Source organism: Haplochromis burtoni, unplaced genomic scaffold (assembly GCF_018398535.1).
Source record: "Haplochromis burtoni strain Fernald_Lab_line unplaced genomic scaffold, NCSU_Asbu1 Contig_6, whole genome shotgun sequence".
NCBI lineage: Eukaryota > Metazoa > Chordata > Actinopteri > Cichliformes > Cichlidae > Haplochromis > Haplochromis burtoni.
This window is the reverse complement of record NW_024582367.1, coordinates 3612407-3637662: the sequence shown is the minus strand read 5'-3', so window position 1 is coordinate 3637662 and position 25256 is coordinate 3612407. Positions and strand designations below refer to the sequence as shown.

At 37.2% G+C, this 25256-nt stretch overlaps 2 protein-coding genes across 6 annotated transcripts in view; both read left to right on the top strand.

The window, feature by feature from the left end:
- Nucleotides 1-9139, top strand: part of scn4aa (sodium channel, voltage-gated, type IV, alpha, a) — a 41404-nt gene extending 32265 nt beyond the window's left edge. For all 4 annotated transcript variants that reach the window (XM_042223926.1, XM_042223919.1, XM_042223929.1 and 1 more), the window contains 12 exons: nt 2125-2607; nt 3420-3461; nt 3538-3661; nt 3778-3932; nt 4047-4220; nt 4319-4441; nt 5491-5772; nt 5857-5910; nt 6143-6280; nt 6441-6545; nt 6786-7056; nt 7154-9139. In XM_042223926.1, coding sequence (XP_042079860.1) covers nt 2125-2607; nt 3420-3461; nt 3538-3661; nt 3778-3932; nt 4047-4220; nt 4319-4441; nt 5491-5772; nt 5857-5910; nt 6143-6280; nt 6441-6545; nt 6786-7056; nt 7154-8445 — 3243 coding nt within the window. In that variant the 3' untranslated portion in view covers nt 8446-9139. The remainder of the gene's footprint in view (nt 1-2124; nt 2608-3419; nt 3462-3537; nt 3662-3777; nt 3933-4046; nt 4221-4318; nt 4442-5490; nt 5773-5856; nt 5911-6142; nt 6281-6440; nt 6546-6785; nt 7057-7153) is intronic.
- A 6256-nt stretch (nt 9140-15395) lies between these two features.
- cd79b (CD79b molecule, immunoglobulin-associated beta) lies at nt 15396-24495 on the top strand. Of its 2 annotated transcripts, XM_005913609.3 has the most exons (5): nt 15396-15578; nt 19698-19991; nt 20128-20246; nt 21908-21961; nt 23748-24495. In XM_005913609.3, the coding sequence occupies exons 1-5, from the start codon at nt 15527-15529 to the stop codon at nt 23835-23837; spliced, it is 609 nt and encodes a 202-aa protein (XP_005913671.1). In that variant the 5' UTR covers nt 15396-15526; the 3' UTR covers nt 23838-24495. The 2 variants fall into 2 exon arrangements, with proteins under 2 accessions (XP_005913671.1, XP_042079848.1); XM_042223914.1 differs by lacking the exons at nt 21908-21961; nt 23748-24495 and having other exon boundaries at nt 20128-21900.
- The last annotated feature ends 761 nt before the right edge of the window (nt 24496-25256 follow it).

Genomic DNA, 25256 nt, shown 5'->3' with positions numbered 1-25256 from the left:
CATCTAGGAGTTTGTGAAGTAAATATTTGAGTATGTTAAGGAAAAACTTGTGAAACTTTTTTTGTTGGCGCTGGAGGAAAAAAACTGTTTACGCTGATCAGCCAAAAGATTAAAACAACCTCTCTTATACCGTGCATGCCCCAGTCGTGCAGCCAAGAAAATTTTGACCCATCAGTGCAGGATCACCTGACCTCCTCACCCCTGTGGTTCGAGACTTCAGATCCTCTGTGTTCTGTGGGTTGTTGCATAGTATCCATGGATCAGGCTTGTTACGGCACCTCTCACGGGTGTTTTGAGATTTTTCATGTTCCTCAAGCTGCTCCTGAGCAGTTTTTGTTGTTTGATTGGATTCATTGCCCAACTGGGGATCTAGATGAATGACATGTGTCAGAGTGACATATATTTCCCAGGAGATTGTTTCAGTCCAACATATACAATTTAACAGAACAGCCTTTGAACTGATTGAGTGATGAGGCTTCAGGGTTTGTAATGCTTTCTGAAGAATTCTGAGTGTCTGTAGCATGAAAACGCTGCCCCCTGACCTTTTTATCTCGGCCTCACGAAACAAGGCCATACAGACGATCACTGTCAGACATCATTTCAGCATCATATTTAATGACTAGAGCCAAATCCATTTCCTGTCAGGTTATTCATAGAAATGAAAAGGAAATGGCTCCTCATCAAGGTTTGAAGTATTGTGTTAGGCACGCTGTGCCAAAATTGTTGAGGCTTCTTGGATCTTAAACTCTTACTTACCCACTGTTAAACCTGAGCATGCTTACTTAACACATGAATGTACACTTTTTTCTCTAATAATGAGGCAAATAATATACTTACAAGGTTCATGGGAGGGGGTTTCTATTTAAATCTAATGACTTAAGCTACCAAACAGTGGTTTTGACCTTGAGTATGCGCTAAGATCCGGCTCAAGTAAGTATGCTGCCACTGATGGAACAAACGCAGACAGCTGAGCGAGCACAGCTCAGGTGGCAGTGCGTCTGGGTGTAAAAGAGAAGTCATTTGATAGCAGATTGAACTCTAATTGATGTAGAGGTAATCATATTGAGCCATCAACACCACAGCATATGGAGCAGAGAAGATTTAAAGGGGACTTATTATGTTTTTATTTATTTTATGTCATACATTACTGTTAGAATGGTGGATGATCATTCTGTGTGAGATGGGCAGCCAATTAGAATAAACTTGGCTCAGAGGGAGGGGCTTATTTTGAACTGAGAATCACGCAGAGTATTTTCTCTGGTTGAATGAGCATGAAATCACCACTAGCTTTTATGCACAGTTTTTATTAAACAAATGATAATATAACATCAGCTCAAGCTGCTGGCTGTGCCTTCAGATAAAACCAAAAGTAATGAGTTTTAAATGTTTAGATTTTTTTTTTTAAATTTTAATCTATTTTGCAGCAAGAAATTGACTAGGTACATTTCCTATAGGCCACACTGTTCCTCTAAGACAAGGAAGAAATGTCTCACTTCATCAGGTTACCGGAACTGTACAAAGCTAATGGAATTAGCTGACAAATCACCAGAATTATATTCCAGGAGACTAGGAACATGACCCTGAAAAACACTATAACCTCTACCACAGTTAGTTTTTCCACTCATCAAAGATCATCAAATCCATTTCCGATCTTTCATTGTCGCGTTTGATTTTTGTGCAGCTCATCCTGTCCATCAGCTTTATTTTCTTATTGACATCTCTGACACTGGAATAAGCGAGATGAGCATTCCCACTAGTCCATGTAACCATGATCTCCTGCTAAACCTGAAGCCGCGAAATCAAATAACATGTTTGAGTAACTAAAGATAGCTGCATCTGAGACAGGAGGCAGACAACATAATATTTACTGATGTGACGTCACAGGAACAATATGGTATATGATGTCTGCTTGAGCTATTCCAAACTTTTGTGTTTGGTTCAGCAAAGTTAGTACAGTTTTACTCACTGATCACTGGATATAAGCTTGATCACTGTTTTGCAGTCAAGTAATGATTCCTAATTCTCACTTCTTTAGGCATCACTTTGACTGTCAAATATTTATTTTCACTAAACAAAATGAACAATAAGAAGCTGTTAATTACCTTCATTACTCTTTGAACTCAGGTGCTGAACCTCTTTTTGGCCTTACTGCTCAGCTCGTTCAGTGGAGACAACCTTTCAGCAGGAGAAGATGACGGAGAGATGAACAATCTCCAGATTGCCATCGGCAGGATCACACGGTTCATCGACTGGTTTAAAGCGTTCATCATTCAAACTATCTTTCGGACTCTTGGCAGAAAGCCCAAGGAGCCTGACGAGGGCCCTGCTGATGACGTCGACCCTAAAACGGAAGGAATTGAAATGAACCATTTGGACACCAGTCAGACTTTCAAACTGGCAGATGGGATATCAGATTGCCTAGTTGAAGGCCGGCCTTCTGGATTTATTGTGGATGGAGAGTTCAGTCTTAGTGTGCCAATTGCCCAGGGAGAGTCAGACTTTGAAAATCTGGGAGAGGACGATGAGGATGATGAAGATGAAACCAGTGATTCCAATGATGATAATCGCTCTGAGAGTTTAGATGAGGAACATAGCCAGCAGAATACCGTAAGAAAACTTCTTATCCAAAGTCTTATACAGTTTATTTCAAATAATTGCCATCTTGTGATCTATTATTCATCTCAAAATAAGATTTTAACAGCTCTTGACCACCAAAGATAAATTGTATTGGTTAATTCATTCGTTCATTCATTCACGAATTCAAATTCAAATTCAAATTTTATTTGTCCCGTACACAGTCATACACAGTACGATATGTAGTGAAATGCTTGGACAACTGCTCGTGACCTAAAGAAAACAAAAAAGGAAAAGGCTATGAATAAGATAGGAAATAAATATGAAAAATTAAAAAGGGTAAATTTAACTAGGAAGGAATAAAATATAAATTAAGGTTAAAAATGAAATAACTGTACAAAAATGAAATGAAGGGTTAGGGTTAGTGTCCAACCCTAGAGTCCAACTTGACTTTTTTGTTTTCAAATTTGCAGCTAAAATTCAATTAATCAGGAAATATATATCCAGCATAAGTAAAATTCGACTTTGGTTAACAAACTGGCAACATGGCTTAAACATGTATTGGAACTTTGTATTTGGAAATTTGCCAAACATTAAAATAAATCCTAACTATCATCAGAATATATATATTTTTTGTAACTGTTGGAAATAAGGCAGCAAAGAAAATAATTATTCTCAAAATAAATAATGCCGGATGTTGTTCCTGACGTAACCTCAAGGGGATTTGTGTGCGCTCCCAGGATCCCCATAATGTATTTTTGGGACAATAAACTTGTGTGCTGGATGTTTCTCAAACTCCTATGAACACTTAATAAAGTTTGTTTTCTGTTCGTCTGCTGTTTCAGGAAAATGTGAAAGATCAAATTAGTATCCCAGGAAATATCAAAGTGAGTTAACAGTATTTTCATCTGTGTGATTGCATAATGCATTTGCATCTGAACTTTAACTGTGATTCTTGTCTAGCTGATGGGTGCTCAGAATGGTGAGGATTCTTCAGTATGCAGCACAGCGGCCTATCGACCACCTGAGCCTGAACCGGAAATAGAAGAGCCAGAGCCACTGGAGCCAGAGGCGTGCTTCACTGACAGTATGAACAACAATTTTATTAAATAAGCAAAACTAAAAAGACACAGAAGTCTTTTTCAGTAGCCATTCTGTAATCTGACATTATGAGGTAATCGCAAACCTTTCCACTTTTCTCAGACTGTGTGAGGCGCTGGCCATGTCTGATGGTGGACATCACCCAAGACAAAGGCAAAAAATGGTGGAACCTCCGCAAGACCTGCTTCACTATTGTGGAGCATGATTGGTTTGAAACCTTCATAATCTTTATGATCCTCCTCAGCAGTGGAGCTCTTGTGAGTGTTGTCATAACAGCAACAAATTTAGAAACGATGACCTTTTTATGATAGCGTTAAGACACTGATCCTGTCATGACACATATCTAGGTAGATAATGTTTTCTTTTGGCAGGCTTTTGAAGATATATACATAGAAAAGCGCCGAACGATTAAGATAATTCTGGAGTATGCTGACAAGATTTTCACCTACATCTTTGTCATCGAGATGCTCCTTAAATGGGTTGCATATGGCTTCAAGACCTATTTCACCAATGCCTGGTGTTGGCTAGACTTTTTCATTGTAGATGTAAGTTTCACTGCTTGCCTGTATGTGATAATACATCTCCTATGCCAGAAAGGTTTTGTGATAGCACTTGAATGGGAAATGTTTTGATTCTGCTACAGATTTCCCTGATTAGTTTAGCTGCCAACTGGATGGGCTACTCTGACCTTGGGCCAATCAAATCCCTCAGAACCCTCAGAGCACTAAGGCCTCTTCGCGCGCTATCAAGATTTGAAGGGATGAGGGTAAGTTATTGGCTGCTAATGCTTGTTTCATATGGAATTTGTAATACTTAATGTTAACATTATAATATTTTGAATGGTTAACACTGATTTAGAAGATGCAAACCTCATGTTTGATGCACTCTTGTACTAATTTGCCTGGCTTTGTCCAACTGTGTTTGTTGAATGCATGCTTAAACCACAGCTGCTGTAACAGAGGTGACTGAGGTGAGTTTCCCGGAGTCAGTTGACTAACTAATCAATCCATTCATTTGAGTAAGATTATTGTTGTAGCCCTGTGCAAAAGTCTTGAACCACCACTCATTTCTTTCTTTTCTTTTTTCCTTTCCAAGGAGTCAGACATTCTTGTTATTTTAAAGTGCTTTTGAGCAAGTTTTCCTTTGTTTCTGAAGATCTTTCAAAGCTTTTCTTTGGACATTAGCTGCTTTTTCACTCATTTTCGGTCAGGTTCTTGTACCTGACCTTATCTTTCCTTTTATTTTTGTTTATTTGTTTGTTAAGTCACCTAAGATTGACCTATGAATCATTCAAGTATAAAAGAGGTATCCAACTCAAAGGATCAGATTGTGTGTCAGCAAATAACAGTTTAGCCAAGAACCAATTTTAATTGTATCTTTAAGCACTTTGTTTCTAGCAGCCTGTTGCAAAAGCACATAATGTTCATGACATGCAGTCTGGGATCATTTTGGTAGAGAACGAAACAAAAGTCAAGAAGCCTGGAGAACTAGACCAGAGGACTCCTTTTAGGAAACAGAATAAAACTTGCCTAAGAAAGCTCAGACTTCAATATAGAAAATAGGTGGCAATGCCAAATATTGACTTGAAATCTTGCTAGGGTTCTAAAAACTCTGTTTGTGACTTACATACTGTGCTCTCATGAATATTTGCACCTTTCAATAAATTGCTCCACCTATTTCCCATCTTGCTAACAAATTATAGAGAAATGTGGGGTGCCTTTGCACAGTACTTCAGGTCTTACAGCTGAATAAATTATTGAATAAATCTGAATATCTATTGCAAAGTTCTAAACAGAGTCTTGTCTTGTGGGGCAGGTGGTGGTAAACGCTCTCGTTGGAGCAATTCCCTCCATCTTCAACGTGCTACTGGTGTGTCTGATTTTTTGGCTCATCTTCAGCATCATGGGAGTTAATTTGTTTGCTGGGAAGTTCTACCGCTGTATCAACACCACATCGGAGGAGCTTTTCCCCATCACTGAAGTCAATAACCGGAGCGACTGCATGGCCATCAAAGAAGCGACACAGGAGGCCCGCTGGGTCAACATGAAAGTCAACTATGACAATGTAGGGCAAGGCTACCTGTCCCTACTTCAAGTGGTGAGGTGTTTTGTGTGAGTTAAAGAAAATTAGTAGTCATATTTACTGATACATATTTTAAATAAATGTTTTCACTGACTGCAGGCAACTTTTAAAGGTTGGATGGACATCATGTATGCTGCTGTCGACTCAAGAGAGGTAATGATTTCGTGTCTTTGAAGTTCTGGTGAGCTGCATAAAGGAATCCTCATCTGGGGCAATAAACTATGGACTATGAGTCCAGTTACAATTATTTCCTTAGAAGAGCATGTATGCATTGCAACCTGACATTATAAAATATCCGATGAATCAAATGAAGAAAATCTTCCAACCTGTAACTGAGCAAATGATGATGATTAGGCATTTATTCACCTGTATTTTTTCTACTTAGGTGGAAGAGCAACCATCCTACGAAATCAACCTCTACATGTACATGTACTTTGTCATATTCATTATCTTTGGCTCTTTCTTCACACTTAACCTCTTCATTGGGGTCATTATTGATAACTTTAGTCAGCAAAAGAAAAAGATAAGTATAAGACTTTGTTCATCTGAAATAGTGCCTGTGCAAAAGCATTGAGTGTTTTCTTTCCTATTTTCAAGTGTACAATTTTATAACTTTAAACCACATAGACTTGTGACATTATTTAAATTCCTATAATTACGTTTGAATTCTGCTTTTTCCGCACTTTGGAGATGATGACATCTTTATGACTGATGAACAGAAAAAGTACTATGAAGCCATGAAGAAACTTGGTTCCAAGAAGCCACAGAAGCCAATTCCTCGTCCAACGGTAAGGCATTATGATTATTTTAGTTTTCTGTATTAGCAATGCTTTACGTTGATCAGTCCAAGACTGGAAAACTTGCATGTATGAATGACATCATCAGAAGTAATGATGCTTCACGTCGGCATGCATAACGTGGCTATGTTCACCTTTTCTGCACACTACTTGTGTTAACAGGCCAAATGACTTTCCTGGATTTGTATTTCTGTTCCTCACTGCTCTCGATTTACTTCCTCTCCTTTACAGAACCTAATCCAGGGCATAGTGTTTGACTTCATCAGTCAACAATTCTTTGACATCTTCATTATGGTCCTCATTTGCCTCAATATGGTGTCCATGATGGTGGAAACAGATGACCAAAGTGCAGAGAAGGAGAATTTCCTCTTTAAGTTAAACGTGGCTTTCATTGTGGTCTTCACTGGAGAGTGTGTGTTGAAGGTCTTTGCCCTGCGGCAGTACTACTTCACCAATGGATGGAACATTTTTGATTTTGTCGTGGTCATCTTGTCAATAGCTGGTGGGTAATTAATGAATTAAAAGTACAGCTGTGAATTGCTAATTTGGTCCAGCAGATATATTGATACATTGTTGCTTTTCTGTGTGTTTTCTTCCAGGTACAATGCTCTCAGACCTAATTGAGAAGTACTTTGTGTCACCAACTCTTTTCAGGGTGATCAGACTGGCCAGGATAGGCAGGATTCTACGTCTTATTAAAGGAGCTAAGGGCATTCGGACGCTTCTATTTGCCCTGATGATGTCCCTACCTGCTCTATTCAATATTGGTCTCCTGCTCTTCCTCAATATGTTCATCTTCTCTATATTTGGGATGTCAAATTTTGCCTATGTCAAAAAGGAGGCTGGGCTTGATGATATATTTAATTTTGAAACATTTGGAGGAAGCATTATCTGCTTGTTCCAGATTACAACATCTGCAGGCTGGGATGGACTTCTACTTCCAATGCTGAACCGGGAGCCTCCAGACTGTGATCCAGACTTTGAGCATCCTGGCACGAATGTAAAGGGCAACTGTGGAAGCCCTGGCATGGGCATGGTGTTCTTCTGCAGTTACATCATCATCTCATTCTTGGTGGTGGTCAACATGTATATTGCGATCATCTTAGAGAACTTCAATGTGGCTCAGGAGGAAAGCAGCGATCCACTCAGTGAGGACGACTTTGAGATGTTCAATGAGACATGGGAGAAATTTGACATTGATGGAACTCAGTTTATTGAGTATAGCCAGCTCTCAGATTTTTGTGATACCTTGCAGGAGCCACTGAAGGTTGCCAAACCCAACCTGTTCCAGCTGATTGAAATGGATCTCCCCTTGGTTGCTGGAGATAAAATCCACTACTTGGATGTGTTGATGGCTGTCACTCAGTTGATCTTGGGAAACACAGTGGAGATGGAAGCAATACGGAAAAGCACTGAGGAAAAATTTAAGGATAGCAAAGACACCTTTGCACCAGTTGTCACAACGGTGCGCCACAAAGAAGAGCAGAGGGCCGCTGTGGTTATTCAGAGGGCTTACCGCAGCCATCTTCTGAGGCGCTGCTTATGCCATGCAGCTTTTATGCATCGATCTAAGAAGATGGGGAGAAAGAAAGAAGGTGACGATCCACCAGAAAAAAAAGGGTTGATTGCACGAAGGTTAGGGGTTCTCTATGGGAGTAATGCAGAGCTTGCTGAGGAAATGGAGCAAGCAGCTTTAGAAACTTTGGCAAGACAACAGCCCTCTAATCCTGAGGCACTGTCACATTACAGAGAGGCACGGTGCTGTCCAGAAACCCCCGTGCAAAATATTGTTGTTGTTCCTGTAGAAGTCACTAATGAGGTTTTATTGCATTCTGCCCCCAACCAACACCTCTTGACTCTACAAGCAAACGTGAGAGAGTCAGTTGTATAGTAAACTGCACAATATAATTATTTGTCTCTTCCCTCTATTCTTTTTTTTTATTTTTATTTTTTTAACAGTGATGGAAACTGTTCTTGTTATTGTATAAGTGTCGCTGATATGCTTTTTAACTCTAGATAAAGAAGAGTCTAACTGATGTTTCGAATGCAGTTTTTATCCCTAAACTTAAGAATCTATTCCTCTTTTTTTTCTATTCTACATTTAATTTTCTCGGGTATTGAAAGTGAAACTGAAGTGTCTACTGCCAAGCAGGTTCAAAATAACAGGGTTTTTGTGTGCAAAAGTGTGTGTTAACTGCCTTGACAAAACCTACAGGTTCAGTTTTAGGGAGTTCAGTTGGTGGTGGTGGTTACCAACTTTCTCTGTTAACCCCAGTTTTCTGTTTCAGGCTCAGGGAAATTTGATGCTTTCTTCTACACAAAATAAACAAATTGCCTTGCATCAGTAGGGAGGAAAAGGAGGCAAAATCAAACAAAAATAAAAAATGGGATGAGAAGAACACACCAGAAAACTGCTAATGTTGTAAATCCACATGTGAATATATGTGTTTTACCATTCTCGTCAGTTACACATAGGTCTGAAACTTCAAACTATATTTCATCATGATATTGATGAACGATAATGATGGAATAAACATGAAATTGTACATATAAATTTCATGCATCATCAAATTTTTTTTTTTTTTTTTTTTGACATCAGAAACAGCAGCATGTGACATCACGTGATGGCGGAGCTTCAGTTCATCCTTTGTCATTTTTTTTTTTTTTTTTTTTTTTGCATCATCAAATTAACGTGTGCTAATTCTCGTGGCAATGCGAAGCTTGGAGTTTGCGCTGTTGCAATTAGACTGGGGTATTACTCTAATAATAGTCTGTGGCTCAGCTGGTATTATAATAATATTCTCTCAGCTCAGAATCATATTTCATTAAAAGAACTTTTGAAAACACAACACTTACAGCTAATTATACCTAACCTATCCGGGTTAAAAGAGGTTTTAGTGACACTAAAATCTCTGTTTTAAGTCTGAACATACCTTGTCGTACACCCCTCAATGTTTCCTTCATAGAAACATAAAAATTAACAAAATTGGTCAAGGAAAATTGTGATTTAATGCACAATTCAAAAATAATGAACCAGTAAGATATGATTTCTTTCAGTTTAACAGAAATACAAGAGCTAATATTTATTTTAACCTTTTTTATCCAATGAAAATATGCTAGACTTTACTGTAGGCTGAAACATTATTGTGGACTAGAATCTGTTTTATGGTAAATTTCTAGTGGGAAGAAAATAAACAAACAAAAAAAAAAACAGAAAGAAAAACAAAGGCAAAACCTAAATTGAGATAAGCTAACAATAGCTGATTCACATTCACATCACAGGGGATGTGAACGTGAATCAGAACAGATGGATTGCAAAAACTATGACGAAAAACATGAACATAAACCAAAGCTTGAAAATAATCCTGTGACTTGAAGTCCATGATGCTAGACAAACAGATAACCCGACACTGAACAGAGAACGACAGAGGACCTAAATACACAGGATAATGATAATGAGGGAAGTGAAAACACCTGGGGATAATGAGCTGACACAATTGAATCTGAATGCAACAGGGGAAGTACAACTAAACACACTGAACATGGAACACCAGACCCTTCAAAATAAAACAGGAAACAACAGAACGTAGACGAGACAAGACAAGCTTGACAACGTGAACACAAAGACATTACAAATGACAGACTTCACAGGGGACAGGAAAAGACTCATATCAGGAGACATAGACGAAACATAAACTAAACTAAAACTCAACTAAGACAAATTAATAATACTGGAACAAGTATTATCTCAATATATAAGAAGCAAAGAAAATACAAAATAAAACAAAAAAATCATAATTCATGTTATCAAAAGGTAAAGAGTATAAAAGAGTAAAGAGTATATAAAGAGTATATATGTTTTATTATTAATTAGATACCAGATGACTTTCTATGGGGAATCTGTTTTGTACACAGGTAAATAAATAAAATAGAGTCTCTGGATCTCATTGTCCCTCTCTTTCTGTGAAACTACTTATTAGTTAACAATGGGGTTAACTAAACCCACATGGTGTGGCTAATATAGTTAGCATCTGTTCCTAACAGGCTCATTCAGGCAGGCCCAGTTTATATTGCACTATTTATGTCCCTCCAAGTCAAATAAGAGCAGTTAACTGCACTCCACTGAATGATTTCAAAGGTTATTTCCCACTTACATACTGTGTGCATGTTTATATTTATATTTTTTGGTCCCTTCAGATATCAGATGTTCTCAAAACCTAAATCAGCCATGTTTGGCCATTTCATTGCTGGATTTCCCTTTCAGCATTCAGGTTTGAACGCTGTCTGTAAACTTACAATGTGATGTTTTTATGTTAATGTGGCTGTATTAGAGAACTGCTAAGCACATACTTACTCGCTGTGAATTAAAAGGAAGTTTCGTCTCAGGTTAGATCACAAGATGCAAGGCACACACATTGAATGGTTGAAAAAAAAAACATGTGCCACTTTCCAAAATGTAGTTAATCAGATCTTTTTACAAATTTACAAGAAAACCTGCAGTGGATCTAGTCATATAAAGATGTTAATTCTCTTGCTTTTGTCTAAGTCTTAATAGAAATTATGATGTCTTACTTTAAATATATGGTACTGTGTAAAACTTGCAGGCAGTTTTAAAAGTAATTTCATATAAACATTTTTTTTTAAATTTAGCAATAAACTTCATTTAAAGTGCAGTAAACACAGAAAAAAATCAAATAAAATCACTCTTTGTGAATATAATTTATTTCGAAAAAGGTACCACTCCTCTTTGGTACTTCGTCATGCAGTATTATTATTATTATTTTATTTTTTCATTTTAATTTGCACAGGTAGGTTGTCCCAAGCATCCTAAAGACTTTCCTTGACTGTTTTGTGGATTTATTTTTTCTCTTCATGCAGTTCTCGACTCACAAAATGATGTTGATATCTGATCAGATGCCCCTTTACATTCTGCACAGTACTGTATATACATGACTAACATATGCACTTTTACAGTTTTCTAGCTTGTTTTTTTTTAACAATAGGCAATAACATGTCTATTTTCATTGAGTTTGACACTGTTCCAATGTCATCTTTGGAGAAGGTACACAAATTATGAATGTTTCCTCCACAAGGGGTCTCTCTTGTCATATCCTGTTGCTACAGCATGGCAGTTTTTCCTGTCAGGAGACTGTAACATGACCATCCGAACTCCTATGTGAGACTGAGACACCGCTGCACCACTCAGCTATAGTGTCCTCTGATGGGACAGTCATATTCACAAGACAGTGTCCTCTTTTTGTTTACATTTCTACTGGAGGAAAAGACACATGGGGAGCTTTGCTGGTACAACCTACAATCACCTACAATGTTGCTTGTACATACTTTTTTCTTTTTTCCTTCTGAAATGTACATTTATATCATTTTGTTATTTTAAAACTATGTTGTTAGAATAAAACAGTTATTGTAAGGAAAAGTAGGCTGTGCGATCACTTGTCAGTTACTACTTTGTCTTGTCTGTGAAATTGCATTGATGCACTGTAGCCCTCTGCTGGTAGAGAGGTTGACAGCAACACTAAAAACTGAAGATGGAAAACAACCAAGAGAACACAATGTAGTGACTTTTTACTCTTTAAAAAAGCCACTATAGTCAGACTTTTTAATGAACTATGCTTTACATTAATCTCTGTGTCTATGAGTGTCCATCTTTTTGCATAATTATAAGAAATGTAGGTTAATGAGTAAGAAAAAGCGCATTAAAAAAGCCTCATCACTAAGGAGCAACACTTCGAGAGCTCTACTTTAACCTCCTCAAAAACAACTTACAACTGTTAAACATGTGCAGTGTGTTTGTTTTTTTTTACAGTCAAACCATTTTTATTAACAGGGGATTAATTGAGGCCTTAACTTAATAGCAGGTTCTATGTTAAAAAATGTGCATTCAGTGACTTTTTCAAGCATGAGTGTCAGTAGATTAAAAAGCACCCTGTTTCTGACATGGAGTGGGACGATGGGATTTTTGATTTATTTGCATTTTATGTCATTTCATTCTGCCTCACCCAGCTGGAGATCACCTCTGCAAATGCATGTTTCTAGTGACTGTTTTCTTGCCACCTGGTTTTCAATGCTACTCGTTTTTTTCTTCAGGCCCTAATGTCTAGTAAACCAAATTGGTTAAGGTTGGCAACATTTTTTTTAACAAGTAGGATTAATCCAGAATTTTTACGTCAAATAATTAGAAAACTGTAAATCGATCTGTCACAATTAAGAGCCAAACACCAAATGACATTTAATTTTGTAGATTTTGTGCTTGCATTTTACTTTTGATTGATTAAATAAATCAGCTTTGCAAACAATTGCAGCCACCATTTCTTATAAAAATGTAAAGGTTAGACACCCTAAGCATTGCAAATCTTTTTGGAAATATTTCTTTTCTTTTAAGAGAGGTACAGCATTTCTAGTTATTACATATTTCTTGAAAGAAGCTTTTTATCTCTTCCTTACAGACTGTGATAGGTGATAAAAATCCACACAGTACGCAAATATCGAGGACTCTGCTGTGCGGAGTTTATCAGCTTTGAAAATTAGGGAAATGAGATCAGCTTGACTGACCTGAAAACTTCACTCTTGACTGCAGCTTTATGTTGCATAACAAGATTGAGAGTCCACAGCAAAGCTAAAAGCTCTTTGGGGGATGTACCGAGCCACATAATGGCATTGTATGTTGTATTCGTACAATTCTCATTCTCAAATATATTTATTATTTATAGGTTTATATTTTTCTTAGTTTGTTTGTTTATTTTACTGTATATTCCATTTTTTATTTTCAGTTCACTTTAGTTTCAGTTAGTTTCCAGAGCTGATTTGGTCGTTTCAGTTTAGTTTTTTATTAGTTTCAGTCTTAGTTTTAGTTTTATGCCATTATAACATGGGTGGCATTCAGAAGTTTAGAACAGTTATTGCTATGCACATCATTTTAATATCATTTAGCCAACCACTCCCAAAACACGCCCGTGTTAAAGCTTCCTGATGCTTGTCGGGCTGACAAATTTGTGTGTAGTAAGAAGGACTAAAATTAACAAAGACTGAGATGATCAGGTGTTTTGAGCTGAGTTTAATTCAACAGTACCTTTATTTTTTTTTTGGTTCTTTTTCATAAGTTCATAACTTGTAAAAGCATAAACAATCCTCCAACTCTTACCCATTAGTTGAGCTTGTGTGACTGGAGGCACAGAGAGGGGACTGGCATGGCCTTTATTGGCAGAAGACTAAAGAAGTTTGTGTGTCTTTGCAATTCAATCCCCCCAAAACAACAACATTGTGTTTTTTAAAATCTCCATCTAGTTTTAAGAACCACCACTGCATGTATTAGTGCAACTAACCAAACCATCCTGTAACAAATGACAGTCACACAGACGGTTTTCTGTCTAACACCACTGGGTATTTATGCCCAAAAGGAGGCTTTGGTTTACAATTAGACCACTTGAACTGACAAAATTTGGCAAGTTAGATGTGAGTCAATGTTCATTCATAATTAAAAATTCAGACATTAGACAAACTACTTATAAAATACCTGATTTTTGCAAGACAGACAGCAGAAACAGATTAAACATTAGGAGTATGCTATAATACTACAGACCTGGTTAAAATGAGTATAAAAGTTCCCTGTAATCGGTTAAATATAAATGATTACAGGTAGTTAGTTACTGATACCTGATAGTCATTTCTTCACACTTTTCTGCTATACAAAACTATGAACTACTATCTTATGGCAGCAAATAAATGTAATGAAGGCTAAATGAGCATATCATAGCTACCATGCTTTTGTAATGTGTCACTAATTTCTCTGGTCATATATACTTTTATTTCTCTGGTGCTAATTTATTATACAAAATAACTACCAAAAGGCAAGGATAGCTATTTTAATAGCCATTATTTCCCTTTTGGACAAATTTGGATTTGTCACTTGATTTGTCACCTCTTGCCACTGATTTTCAGAGCATTTCTGAGGAAGCTTTGGCAAACTGTGTATATATGGATCAACTTAAGGGCCAGGTTTATCTCTCTGGCCCTGTTTCAGGTAATTGGTAGGGTTTTTTTCTGTTATTTTTCATACATAACTTTCAGTTACTGCTAATTTACCACAGATATATATCATATATCGCCACTAATTCTTCTGTCCTCCACTTTTCCAGTTACCTCATTTTTTTAAGGATACACTGCACACCATGCCAAAATATGCTAGCTTTCTGGTAAAAGCTCTCTATAAATTGGGTTTTTCGGTCTGAAGAGACCATTTAAAATTGGTTCTTTGCCAATTTGCTTGTGAACTAGTTCATCAATTTCAATAGGTGCCATTTTTATGCTGGAACGATTCATAGTTGAGTGTTGAGTGGTTTAAAAACTGTAGAAACTTTAGTCCAAGCCTGGAGAATTGTTGCTAAAGACCACTGCTAAAGACATATTTGACTCATTGGAAACAAAACAAACAAACAAACAAACAAATAAAAAGGGTTGAAAAGTCTCAACGACTTTTGCACAGTATAGTATCTTCTTTTGCATACTGTGTCTTGTAAATGGTCTTTTTAAAAAGGAATTACATGTTTAAAAACTATCTGCTTTGGTTTCTTGACCATAAAGACTTTCTTTAGAAATCTAAGTTATCTAAAAACATCATCTTGGCATCAATATTGAAACTATGATATTATATTGGCTGTAGTATCACTAATCATAACCTTAATGTTTAGCTTAATAATGCTGTTTCATCTGTCCCTAAAAATGGAACATTTAATCACACGGGTTACCGACAGTAAAAGTGTGGGCTGTTATTTTGGTTCAACGATAGAGCCCTCTTCCTCTTATTTGCCTGCCTGCATGGTGACAGAAGACAGACTGCACACCCGCTGATGCAGACACTTCATCTTCGTTCACAACACTTTTAGACCTGCAGAGAAACTCAGATACAGCCGTGGAGTCAGCATCTGAAGCGTATTTCTCTTCTTTTTGAGGACATCATGCGCTGGATGTTAGCTGGATGGTGGGGGCTTGTTTTAATCAGTCTGTCAGGTAAATGGAAACTTTTGGAATATAATCAACACGATTTTGTGACTGAAAAATGAAACCAATACAGGAAAAATACCAGTTTGAGTGCTACATATATTAACTCACAGTGCCAGTACACCAAAATAATTCAGTAAAGTACAGTACTGGTAATTTATAACACCTCACGCAATCTTTTTAATTGTATTTTTTATAACTGTTAAACCACAACTACACTGCGTACTAGTGTTTTGCATGTTATTTTTGACTCTGCAGCACCATTACTTCCTGCCCATCTGGGGAAAAGAGGAAGTTTTCTTCTGAAACAAAGACTATAAGATTATTGTCATGTTGATGAATTGAAGTCCTTTATAATTTTATAGTAAATAAATATCATACCTGCACCTCCAAGTTATTCAGTTCTTAGTTTCCATTGCTTTATTTTACATATAACTTGTAATCTAATTTAAAGAATGAATATAGAAATAGCAAATAAAAGAAAAAAGCATCTTATATTTATGTGTTGTAAACATTAAAAACAAACAAATATGATATCCTCATACATGCATGTATACATGTCTTGGGCCACAAATAAGAATTATTTTCAATATCAGTGGATGATAAGGCTTTTATTTACATTAATTGGTTTATCGTTACTCCATAGTATTAGAGAAAATAGTGCAATTTATCATTTCATTGGCATTATCATTTCAAAAAGGAAATTCATTATTCACTTTGTTTTCTAAACTTTGTGGATTACTATAGGAATGGTTATCAATTAAATTTTAGCTTATCTGCAATGATTGTTTTTGTAGCAACATTCATAAAATCTTCTTATTTTTGATGCTTGTGGTTTGTGTAATTTATACTGTAGGTTAGATGAAACCTGGAAATCTGGCAACATCTTTTTATTATGTTTTTTAGACTGAATAAACTGAATAATGGAGACAAAGTATAATGTCTCTTATAACAATGGCACTTTTCTCCACCATGTGTACCATTTGGTTCCATCATCATCTTGAAGTTTGTCTCTTTTTATGTAGTAATTTTTCATAATTAGTGTTACAGGGCATTTATCTTTTGTTTCCACATTGCATTACCCTCTTGAGACCTGAGCTCTTGTTTAGTACGCATTTTTAACTTCTCCTAGCTTGCTCCTTCATGATACAAACTAAGCTTCCTCTTTCAACAGGAAGCCCTTATGATTTCACAGAAAAACATGTCTTCATCTGGGGACAATGGGTTTATTTCACAGGATAAAACAAAACAGTTAACATTACTTGAAAAAGTACAAAATCTCAGCCCCCCCCCAGGTGTGGGTTAGGGGTTACCCTGCTGGTGGCTGATGCCCGCAGACGTCAGTGCATTGGTGGTTCTCGATGTCCGGGGCTGGGCACTCAGGTATGCACCGACTCAATCTTGGTGGGGCCTGGCACCTGTGGCTCAGTTGGGCCCCTTCTGGGGGGGTGGGGGGACCTCGGCCCTCTGGGCCTGGGGCTCGTCCCGCGGCTGGCTGCCGACAGGGCCTGCGGGCATGTCACCGCAGTCTCCTGTAGCTTCTTCACCGTGGCTGCTGTGTGACCCCCAGTCTGGGGCTCTCCTCAGCTCTTTCCAGGAGGATGGCGCAGCTGCCCCTCCGGTGGTCCTCCTTGGGCTATCGCGCTCTGGAGGGCCTATAGATGTTTGGGAGCTGGATCTCCTCCATGTGTGCTTCATGTCCTGGGGGACAGGGCTATGGCTCCCCACACCCTCTATCAGATAGTTAAATGGAGAAACCTTTTACATACAAGTGCGCTCACGCAGACAAGTCTGCACACAGGTCTACACATGGGTGCTCATAGACACACTCTATATCTTCCTTTGCTGCTGCCTCAAAGCATTGTCGGTCTTGTGTTCTGCTCGGTAACATTCAATATTTATTATTTACTGTTATTTATAGTTATCAAGGTTGTTGCTGTGGTCTCCCTACTGTGTTGTTCTCTATTTTTCTTTTTCTTCCAGCAGGTGATCCAGTGGACTTTTTAATGTCTTTTCTCACTGTCCCTCTGCCTGTTTTTCTTTCCCCTCTCTTTTTCTTGAACTTCTCTTGTCTTTGTCTTCCCCTTTCCTATCCCCCAGTCATGTCCGTTCTGTTTGTAATAACTTAAAAGTTAAAAATAAATGAAAAAATAATACCAATCAATCTAGTGGGCCAATAATGATCTACTTGATTAAAAAAAAATCCGTTGGGCCTTTTTTTTTGGCCTTCAGACAATAATTCTGATTGCTACAGTGCCGAACGGGACAGGCACAAAAAACCACAAACAAACAAACAAAAAACTACGAAACATGATTCATTAGAATGACATACAGGGAGTGCAGAATTATTAGGCAAGTTGTATTTTTGAGGAATAATTTTATTATTGAACAACAACCATGTTCTCAATGAACCCAAAAAACTCATTAATATCAAAGCTGAATGTTTTTGGAAGTAGTTTTTAGTTTGTTTTTAGTTTTAGCTATTTTAGGGGGATATCTGTGTGTGCAGGTGACTATTACTGTGCATAATTATTAGGCAACTTAACAAAAAACAAATATATACCCATTTCAATTATTTATTTTTACCAGTGAAACCAATATAACATCTCCACATTCACAAATATACATTTCTGACATTCAAAAACAAAACAAAAACAAATCAGCGACCAATATAGCCACCTTTCTTTGCAAGGACACTCAAAAGCCTGCCATCCATGGATTCTGTCAGTGTTTTGATCTGTTCACCATCAACATTGCGTGCAGCAGCAACCACAGCCTCCCAGACACTGTTCAGAGAGGTGTACTGTTTTCCCTCCTTGTAAATCTCACATTTGATGATGGACCACAGGTTCTCAATGGGGTTCAGATCAGGTGAACAAGGTGGCCATGTCATTAGTTTTTCTTCTTTTATACCCTTTCTTGCCAGCCACGCTGTGGAGTACTTGGACGCGTGTGATGGAGCATTGTCCTGCATGAAAATCATGTTTTTCTTGAAGGATGCAGACTTCTTCCTGTACCACTGCTTGAAGAAGGTGTCTTCCAGAAACTGGCAGTAGGACTGGGAGTTGAGCTTGACTCCATCCTCAACCCGAAAAGGCCCCACAAGCTCATCTTTGATGATACCAGCCCAAACCAGTACTCCACCTCCACCTTGCTGGCGTCTGAGTCGGACTGGAGCTCTCTGCCCTTTACCAATCCAGCCACGGGCCCATCCATCTGGCCCATCAAGACTCACTCTCATTTCATCAGTCCATAAAACCTTAGAAAAATCAGTCTTGAGATATTTCTTGGCCCAGTCTTGACGTTTCAGCTTGTGTGTCTTGTTCAGTGGTGGTCGTCTTTCAGCCTTTCTTACCTTGGCCATGTCTCTGAGTATTGCACACCTTGTGCTTTTGGGCACTCCAGTGATGTTGCAGCTCTGAAATATGGCCAAACTGGTGGCAAGTGGCATCTTGGCAGCTGCACGCTTGACTTTTCTCAGTTCATGGGCAGTTATTTGCGCCTTGGTTTTTCCACACGCTTCTTGCGACCCTGTTGACTATTTTGAATGAAACGCTTGATTGTTCGATGATCACGCTTCAGAAGCTTTGCAATTTTGAGACTGCTGCATCCCTCTGCAAGATATCTCACTATTTTTGACTTTTCTGAGCCTGTCAAGTCCTTCTTTTGACCCATTTTGCCAAAGGAAAGGACGTTGCCTAATAATTATGCACACCTGATATAGGGTGTTGATGTCATTAGACCACACCCCTTCTCATTACAGAGATGCACATCACCTAATATGCTTAATTGGTAGTAGGCTTTCGAGCCTATACAGCTTGGAGTAAGACAACATGCATGAAGAGGATGATGTGGACAAAATACTCATTTGCCTAATAATTCTGCACTCCCTGTATAAGGTGAAGAAAAGTCTTAATGCAATGTCCCTGTATGAGGACATGGGGTCCCAGGAGGTTACATACATCACTGTTCTCTGTAAAGCAAGCATCTCATAAGTGGCATACACATTATTTATCCTCAACCACAATGACAAAATCCTTTTAATGTATATTTTGTCCATTTGAAATGTGTGATAATTGCTGGTATAACTGTGTCACAGTGTCTTTCAACCTTTCTTTGTCTGCTTAGTTGCTGATAACAAGACACTGCAGATCAGACAGAAACCCCGCTTCTATGGTGTGGCAGTTAAAAGCAGTGTGCACATTTACTGTTTATCCTCACGACAAGATAATTCTACTGTGAAGTGGTTCAAGGCCAACAAGATCGGAGACGAGCAAACACCGCTATCGACTTTGATAGATGACGACATTCGTTTCCAAATGGCCTATCTTTACATCAACAACATACAAATGAGGCACAGTGGTGTGTACTACTGCAAGATAAATGAAACACAGGGACCCGGAACCGAAGTAAAAGTTTTCAGTAAGTAGCTGGAACAGCATGTCATCAGCAGACATTTAAAAATACAGTGAACTTTTACCATATTTTTTTATTTTTTAAGTATGTACCTACTCGCTCATGAAAATGCGCAGCTGACATACATCTTTTCACTGTGCAGGACCCGTTGTGATGGAAAAGGCACTCTACAGGAGCAATGTGAAGGACGGTCTTATTGTGTTCCAGGGTTTTCTTTTAGCTGTGTTCATTGCTGCTGTGTTGCTACGTAAACAAAAACTGGTGAGGCACACGATGAACAAAACTCGAGGCAAATGTGTGCTCCAAAAAAAGATTTTGTGCAGAACTTGCATAACAAATCTTCAGCAGAAAGCAGGGTTTTTTGGATCAAGAATTTTTTTTAAAAATATTTATTTCAGGAAAACTTAGAGGTTTTTCTTTAGAAGCAGGGAAAAGAAATGACAAGGCTGTAGAGAAAAATAAATGCATTTAGTATGATTAAACTCACAACAGAAAGGCTTTCTAACTGATCATTTCGCTTTGCTTAATGTGTATGCAACGTGGTGCACTGAGTAAAATGCTTTGTATCCCAGTGGCGAAGGCAACAGCTTTACATTGACTTTTCTGTAAACATACTAACAGTCCAAAAGCAAAAGAAAGGCAGCAAATCATCTAATTAAGAAGACAGTCGATCAACAGTAGCTCAAATATCATAGCTGCTGCCTGATCATTTTCTAAATTGTATCATATATATAGAACATGCTTTGTTATCTCATTTTGTGATTTGCTCAATAAAATGCACATATAAATGTTGCTGTTGCAAAACAGAAGCTGGCTTTTTGTCAAGACGCTAGCTTAGTTTATACTTAAAAAGAAGCTAGCTGTTAAGATTTCTGACATGTTGAAATTATAAGTACCTGATTACTAAGGCGCCAGCCAGATACCAATCAGTGCCAATCTAGATTAGGCATTCCCACTATACTGTAAATGGCTGCATTTCATCCAGGTGCTCATGAGATAGCTATTGAGCTACACAGCTAAAATAACTATTTACACCTGCTTCATATATGTCTGAAATTAAATTAAAACAATACCTATGTCTTTAAAATTTTCTGAAAAGTAAGCCAGTTTTACCTATACAACACTTTTTCAGAATCTGAATTGCCTGAAATCAAAGTTGTCAATGCCATAAAGTGTCTTAGAATGTTTCGACGTCCTTAATACACACACGAATCCATTTACTTTAAATAAAACCTGTAATAAAAAAAAAAAAAAGATCAGTATTGCCAGAGGGAACATGTGCACCCCAAGATATAAACGTTTTTGGGCTACAGCTCCGTAGGCCTTCATTCATTCTATGTTGTAACCAGCACCTACGAAACTGGAAGTGGAGATAATAGCAGGTTTCAAATAGACGTATTAGATAAGAGGTTCTCTAACATTCCAAAAATTACCAAAGGTGTATATTAATAACTGACAGTGATTTCCACCAATAGTTAAAAAAGAAAATCCATACATTTTATTAAAATAGTACTTAGTTTAATTCTATATATGAAGTTAGATCTAGTTTTTGAGTTATCACAGTGTTAGCTACAATTATGTTGCCATTTAATAGGTTAATCGTTTTCTACAAACATTTATTTAGCTTTTGTCTTTATAACACAGGAAAGCAACTGCAACTGTATTTTTTTTAATATAACCTACAACCAAACTCGCTTTAGTGATTTTCACTACAGTTATTTGAGTTGTCCGATGCTTACAACACCTACTTCCACATTACTGCAAAAAGACAAATTTTGAAAAAAAAAAGAAAACAAAACTTTAAATATCATTTTAATTTATTTTATTGTGTGTTATGTGCGATGTGTCTCTAAATAAGATGGTACCAGCTCTTTAACTGCATTCATTCTCCCCACCCACACCCCCATTTCCTTTTTTAACAGTGGGAACGAAGGGACAGCGAATACGAGGAGCCGGAAACAGATCACATCTATGAGGTTTGTCAGCTCTTTGTTTTACAATAAAAAGTGAAAAAAAGAAAGACACTGGCTTTCTTTAAGAAAAAAAATATTACAGTGATGCTTCACTGTGTGGTCTCATTTGTGTAAACATGTCACAGTGAATACACACCACAGCTGTGTGACTTTACATAAAAATGCAGGCACACAATAGACAGCGAAAAAACAGGAATCGCAATCTCCGTGCACCACTGAGCCCCTAACCACAAATTTACCGTCAGGTTTATTGTTGAATGTATGAATACACATCCTATATTTGAGTTAATAAATAAAGTACATCTAGCTGGCTGAATTTGTATTTCATTTGATTATTGCATTAATAAACACATTTGAAAGATTTTTATAGATCTTGTTGCTGCTGTTCTCTTGCACAACAAACAGAACTGTTTGTAAATCAATTATACCAAAAGTGTAGAAGGTAGTCTTACTGTGATTGCTTGACTTTTCATATAGTGAAGAGTCATTTAAAGCAACATAGCAAAAACATAGTCATAAATTATAATCTTACTAAGAATAGTGTACATAAGTGTAAGTTAATAAATAATAATAATAACAATAGCAAGATCAACTTCAATTATCGTACTCAATACATGAGTCTTTGTGTTTTTTCTTGAGACTTTTTCATCATCAGTGTGAGTTTTCCCCTGAAAATCCTTTTTAAAAAAAGTAAATATATTTTTACACAAAAATTGCCAAAAAAAGAGAAAGAAAATAACATAAAATACTGGATGCAGCATATGTGATACAAATTAAAGCTCATATATGCAAAATAATATTTAAGGTCCATTTAAAAAAAGGTTATTTCATTATTTCATATTTCAGGCTTTACAGGGTTAAGTGGGAGAAATGATAACTTTTATTTTGAGCATGCACATCTCATGTAAATCAGTCAAACCCACAAATTAACCAAATGAACATGGCTGTAATTCAGAATTTCTAAGTTTTACTAATATCAACACTTTGAGTCACCCTTTTAGGAACTACTAGGAAGGTAAGGCTGCACCTGTTTTAAAAGTCAGTGAGCTCACTTTTTCTTGCAGTCCTGTGACCCATACATCACTTAGTTACAATATATTTTATTAAGATTTGAACAACCCTGAATATGTACACTGCACTATAGGATTGTCAGTCGCAATGGCTAAACCTGTACACTTTCCAGCTTATATAACTACTGGAAACCACACTTTCAGCTTTACATGGTTTAAGTAAAATTATAACCTAAACACTGCCAAACTAAGGATTTGAAGTTAAATATGAACAACTATTGGTACAAATTATTAAGTAAAACTAATAAAAAATAAAAGAACACCCAATTACACTTCTTAGTATGCAGACAGCAATTACAGATACATTAATATAATTAAGTAAAATTCAAAAATAAATACAAACGAAGTAAAATCCATGAACTCAAATGAAGTAAGGATGTTGGGCTGAGCTCCAATTTGCATTATGAATGAAGAACAGTAGCGTTTGAGGTTCATGCAAACATTGTTATGTTTTGTTACTTTTTCAGTTAATGTCATTCTGCAGTGACATTAAGCAGGAGCCCATTTTTAACTCTGAGTCATGTCTGAAACACCAACTATGCAAATAAAAACTGTAGCTGCCAGTATGCCCAGACATATACAGTAACTAAGTAATGGATTTTCAGAATTTTTTAAATCATCTTTTTAATCGTATAGTGAGAGAAGGGGCCCTTAAATCTAGACACATGTATAAGTAAAACTAATTAAATTAGTAAAACTGACTTATTTCCGTCTTTTAGGGCTTGGCAATCGAGACATGTGGTGGAGGTCTGTATGAGGAACTCTCCGTGTATGCTCAGGCTGAGGGAGCTGAGGCCCCGTGGGAGTGAGACTCACACAACTACTTTTCACCTGCTAAAGCCTCTGAATGAGGACAGATTATATGTTCTTAATTGCAAGTTGTAAAGTAAGTCCTTAAATAGTTTACTGAGAATGGAGACGTGCATTTTTCTCACAACACAACACATGGTTTGTTTGTAGATGTGCAGCAGCATGCTTGCCCCCCCCCCCCTTTTTTTTAAATGTGATGTTTAGTAACACTGTTTTGAATTAATCTGTTGTCATAAAGTGTAAATAAGCCCTTCTGCAATTTAGACCCAAAAGCTGATATTTCAGCGGATCTTTTTGGTGCTTCTGGTGATGTTTATTTAAACTGTATTGTGTATCAGTTGGTCCTGTAAAAGCCCAGTCTATCAGTCTCACAGGCTCTGGGTTGTACCCCTGCTCTTGATCAGTGTGAGCTGGGACAGAATTCACGCCCCTTATGACTCCTAACAAAATAAGTCTCAAGTAAGTAGATGGATAATGTCATACTGACTGTGCTAACATGAAATTTTGAAGCCCGAGGGTGGTGCAAAAACAAAGACTAACTTGTGTCAAAGAACAAAAACAACATTTACTTGTTTTTTTATTTTTCAGTTGTTTGTTAAGATTAAGTGTATACATATGTATTTGGTTTGTTTGACATGAATAAAAACAATAAATACATCTTTCTTTGCTGAAGAAATTTCTTTTTTCCCATAACTAAGGAAAACATTTTTCTTTTTTTAAAATCACCAACATGTTTGATTAAAAAGACAATGGTAAATAGAAATATGGTAAATTAATAAGTAAATAAATAAATAAATAAATAAAAAGAAGCAAATAAATTTACACATCCTTCCTGTAACAGGCATGTTTTAGTTGGCAGTGTGCAGAGATGAAGCCAGCTGTTCTGCTCTCATGAGATGGGCTTTGGTTTCCTTCCTGATCACCTCCCAGGCTTCAGCACTGTGACCCTACAGACACAACAATATTATCATTAGTAAAGTATTCCAGAGGTGTTTAATAAAAGAATTGGTTAAAAAATAAATAAAGACCTACCTTTTTCTTTAGGATATCATCTGAAAGTCTTTTGAAATACATTTTTGTCTTGAAATACAGCTGTGAGTTCTTCTTCTTGTGACTGTGGCTCCCAATCTAAATCAGGAAAAATAGTCATTTAAATATATGTTTTAGCAGTATAATTGATCTCAGTTATCTCAATAGTGGTGTTACTGAAAGTGAACTTACACAGGTGTGAAGCTCTTCAGCCTGTTTGCTGACAATATTGAGCAAGTTCCTCACTGTGCTGTCCTCCCATGATGCAGCGCTGTGATCCTCCTCAAACAGGGCAGCCACCTCCTCCAGAACCTGAACTGTGAAAGCCAGTTTATCCTCAGCCTGGAAGAAGAAGAAGAATCATAGGTTTTTATAATTCAAAAATCTTG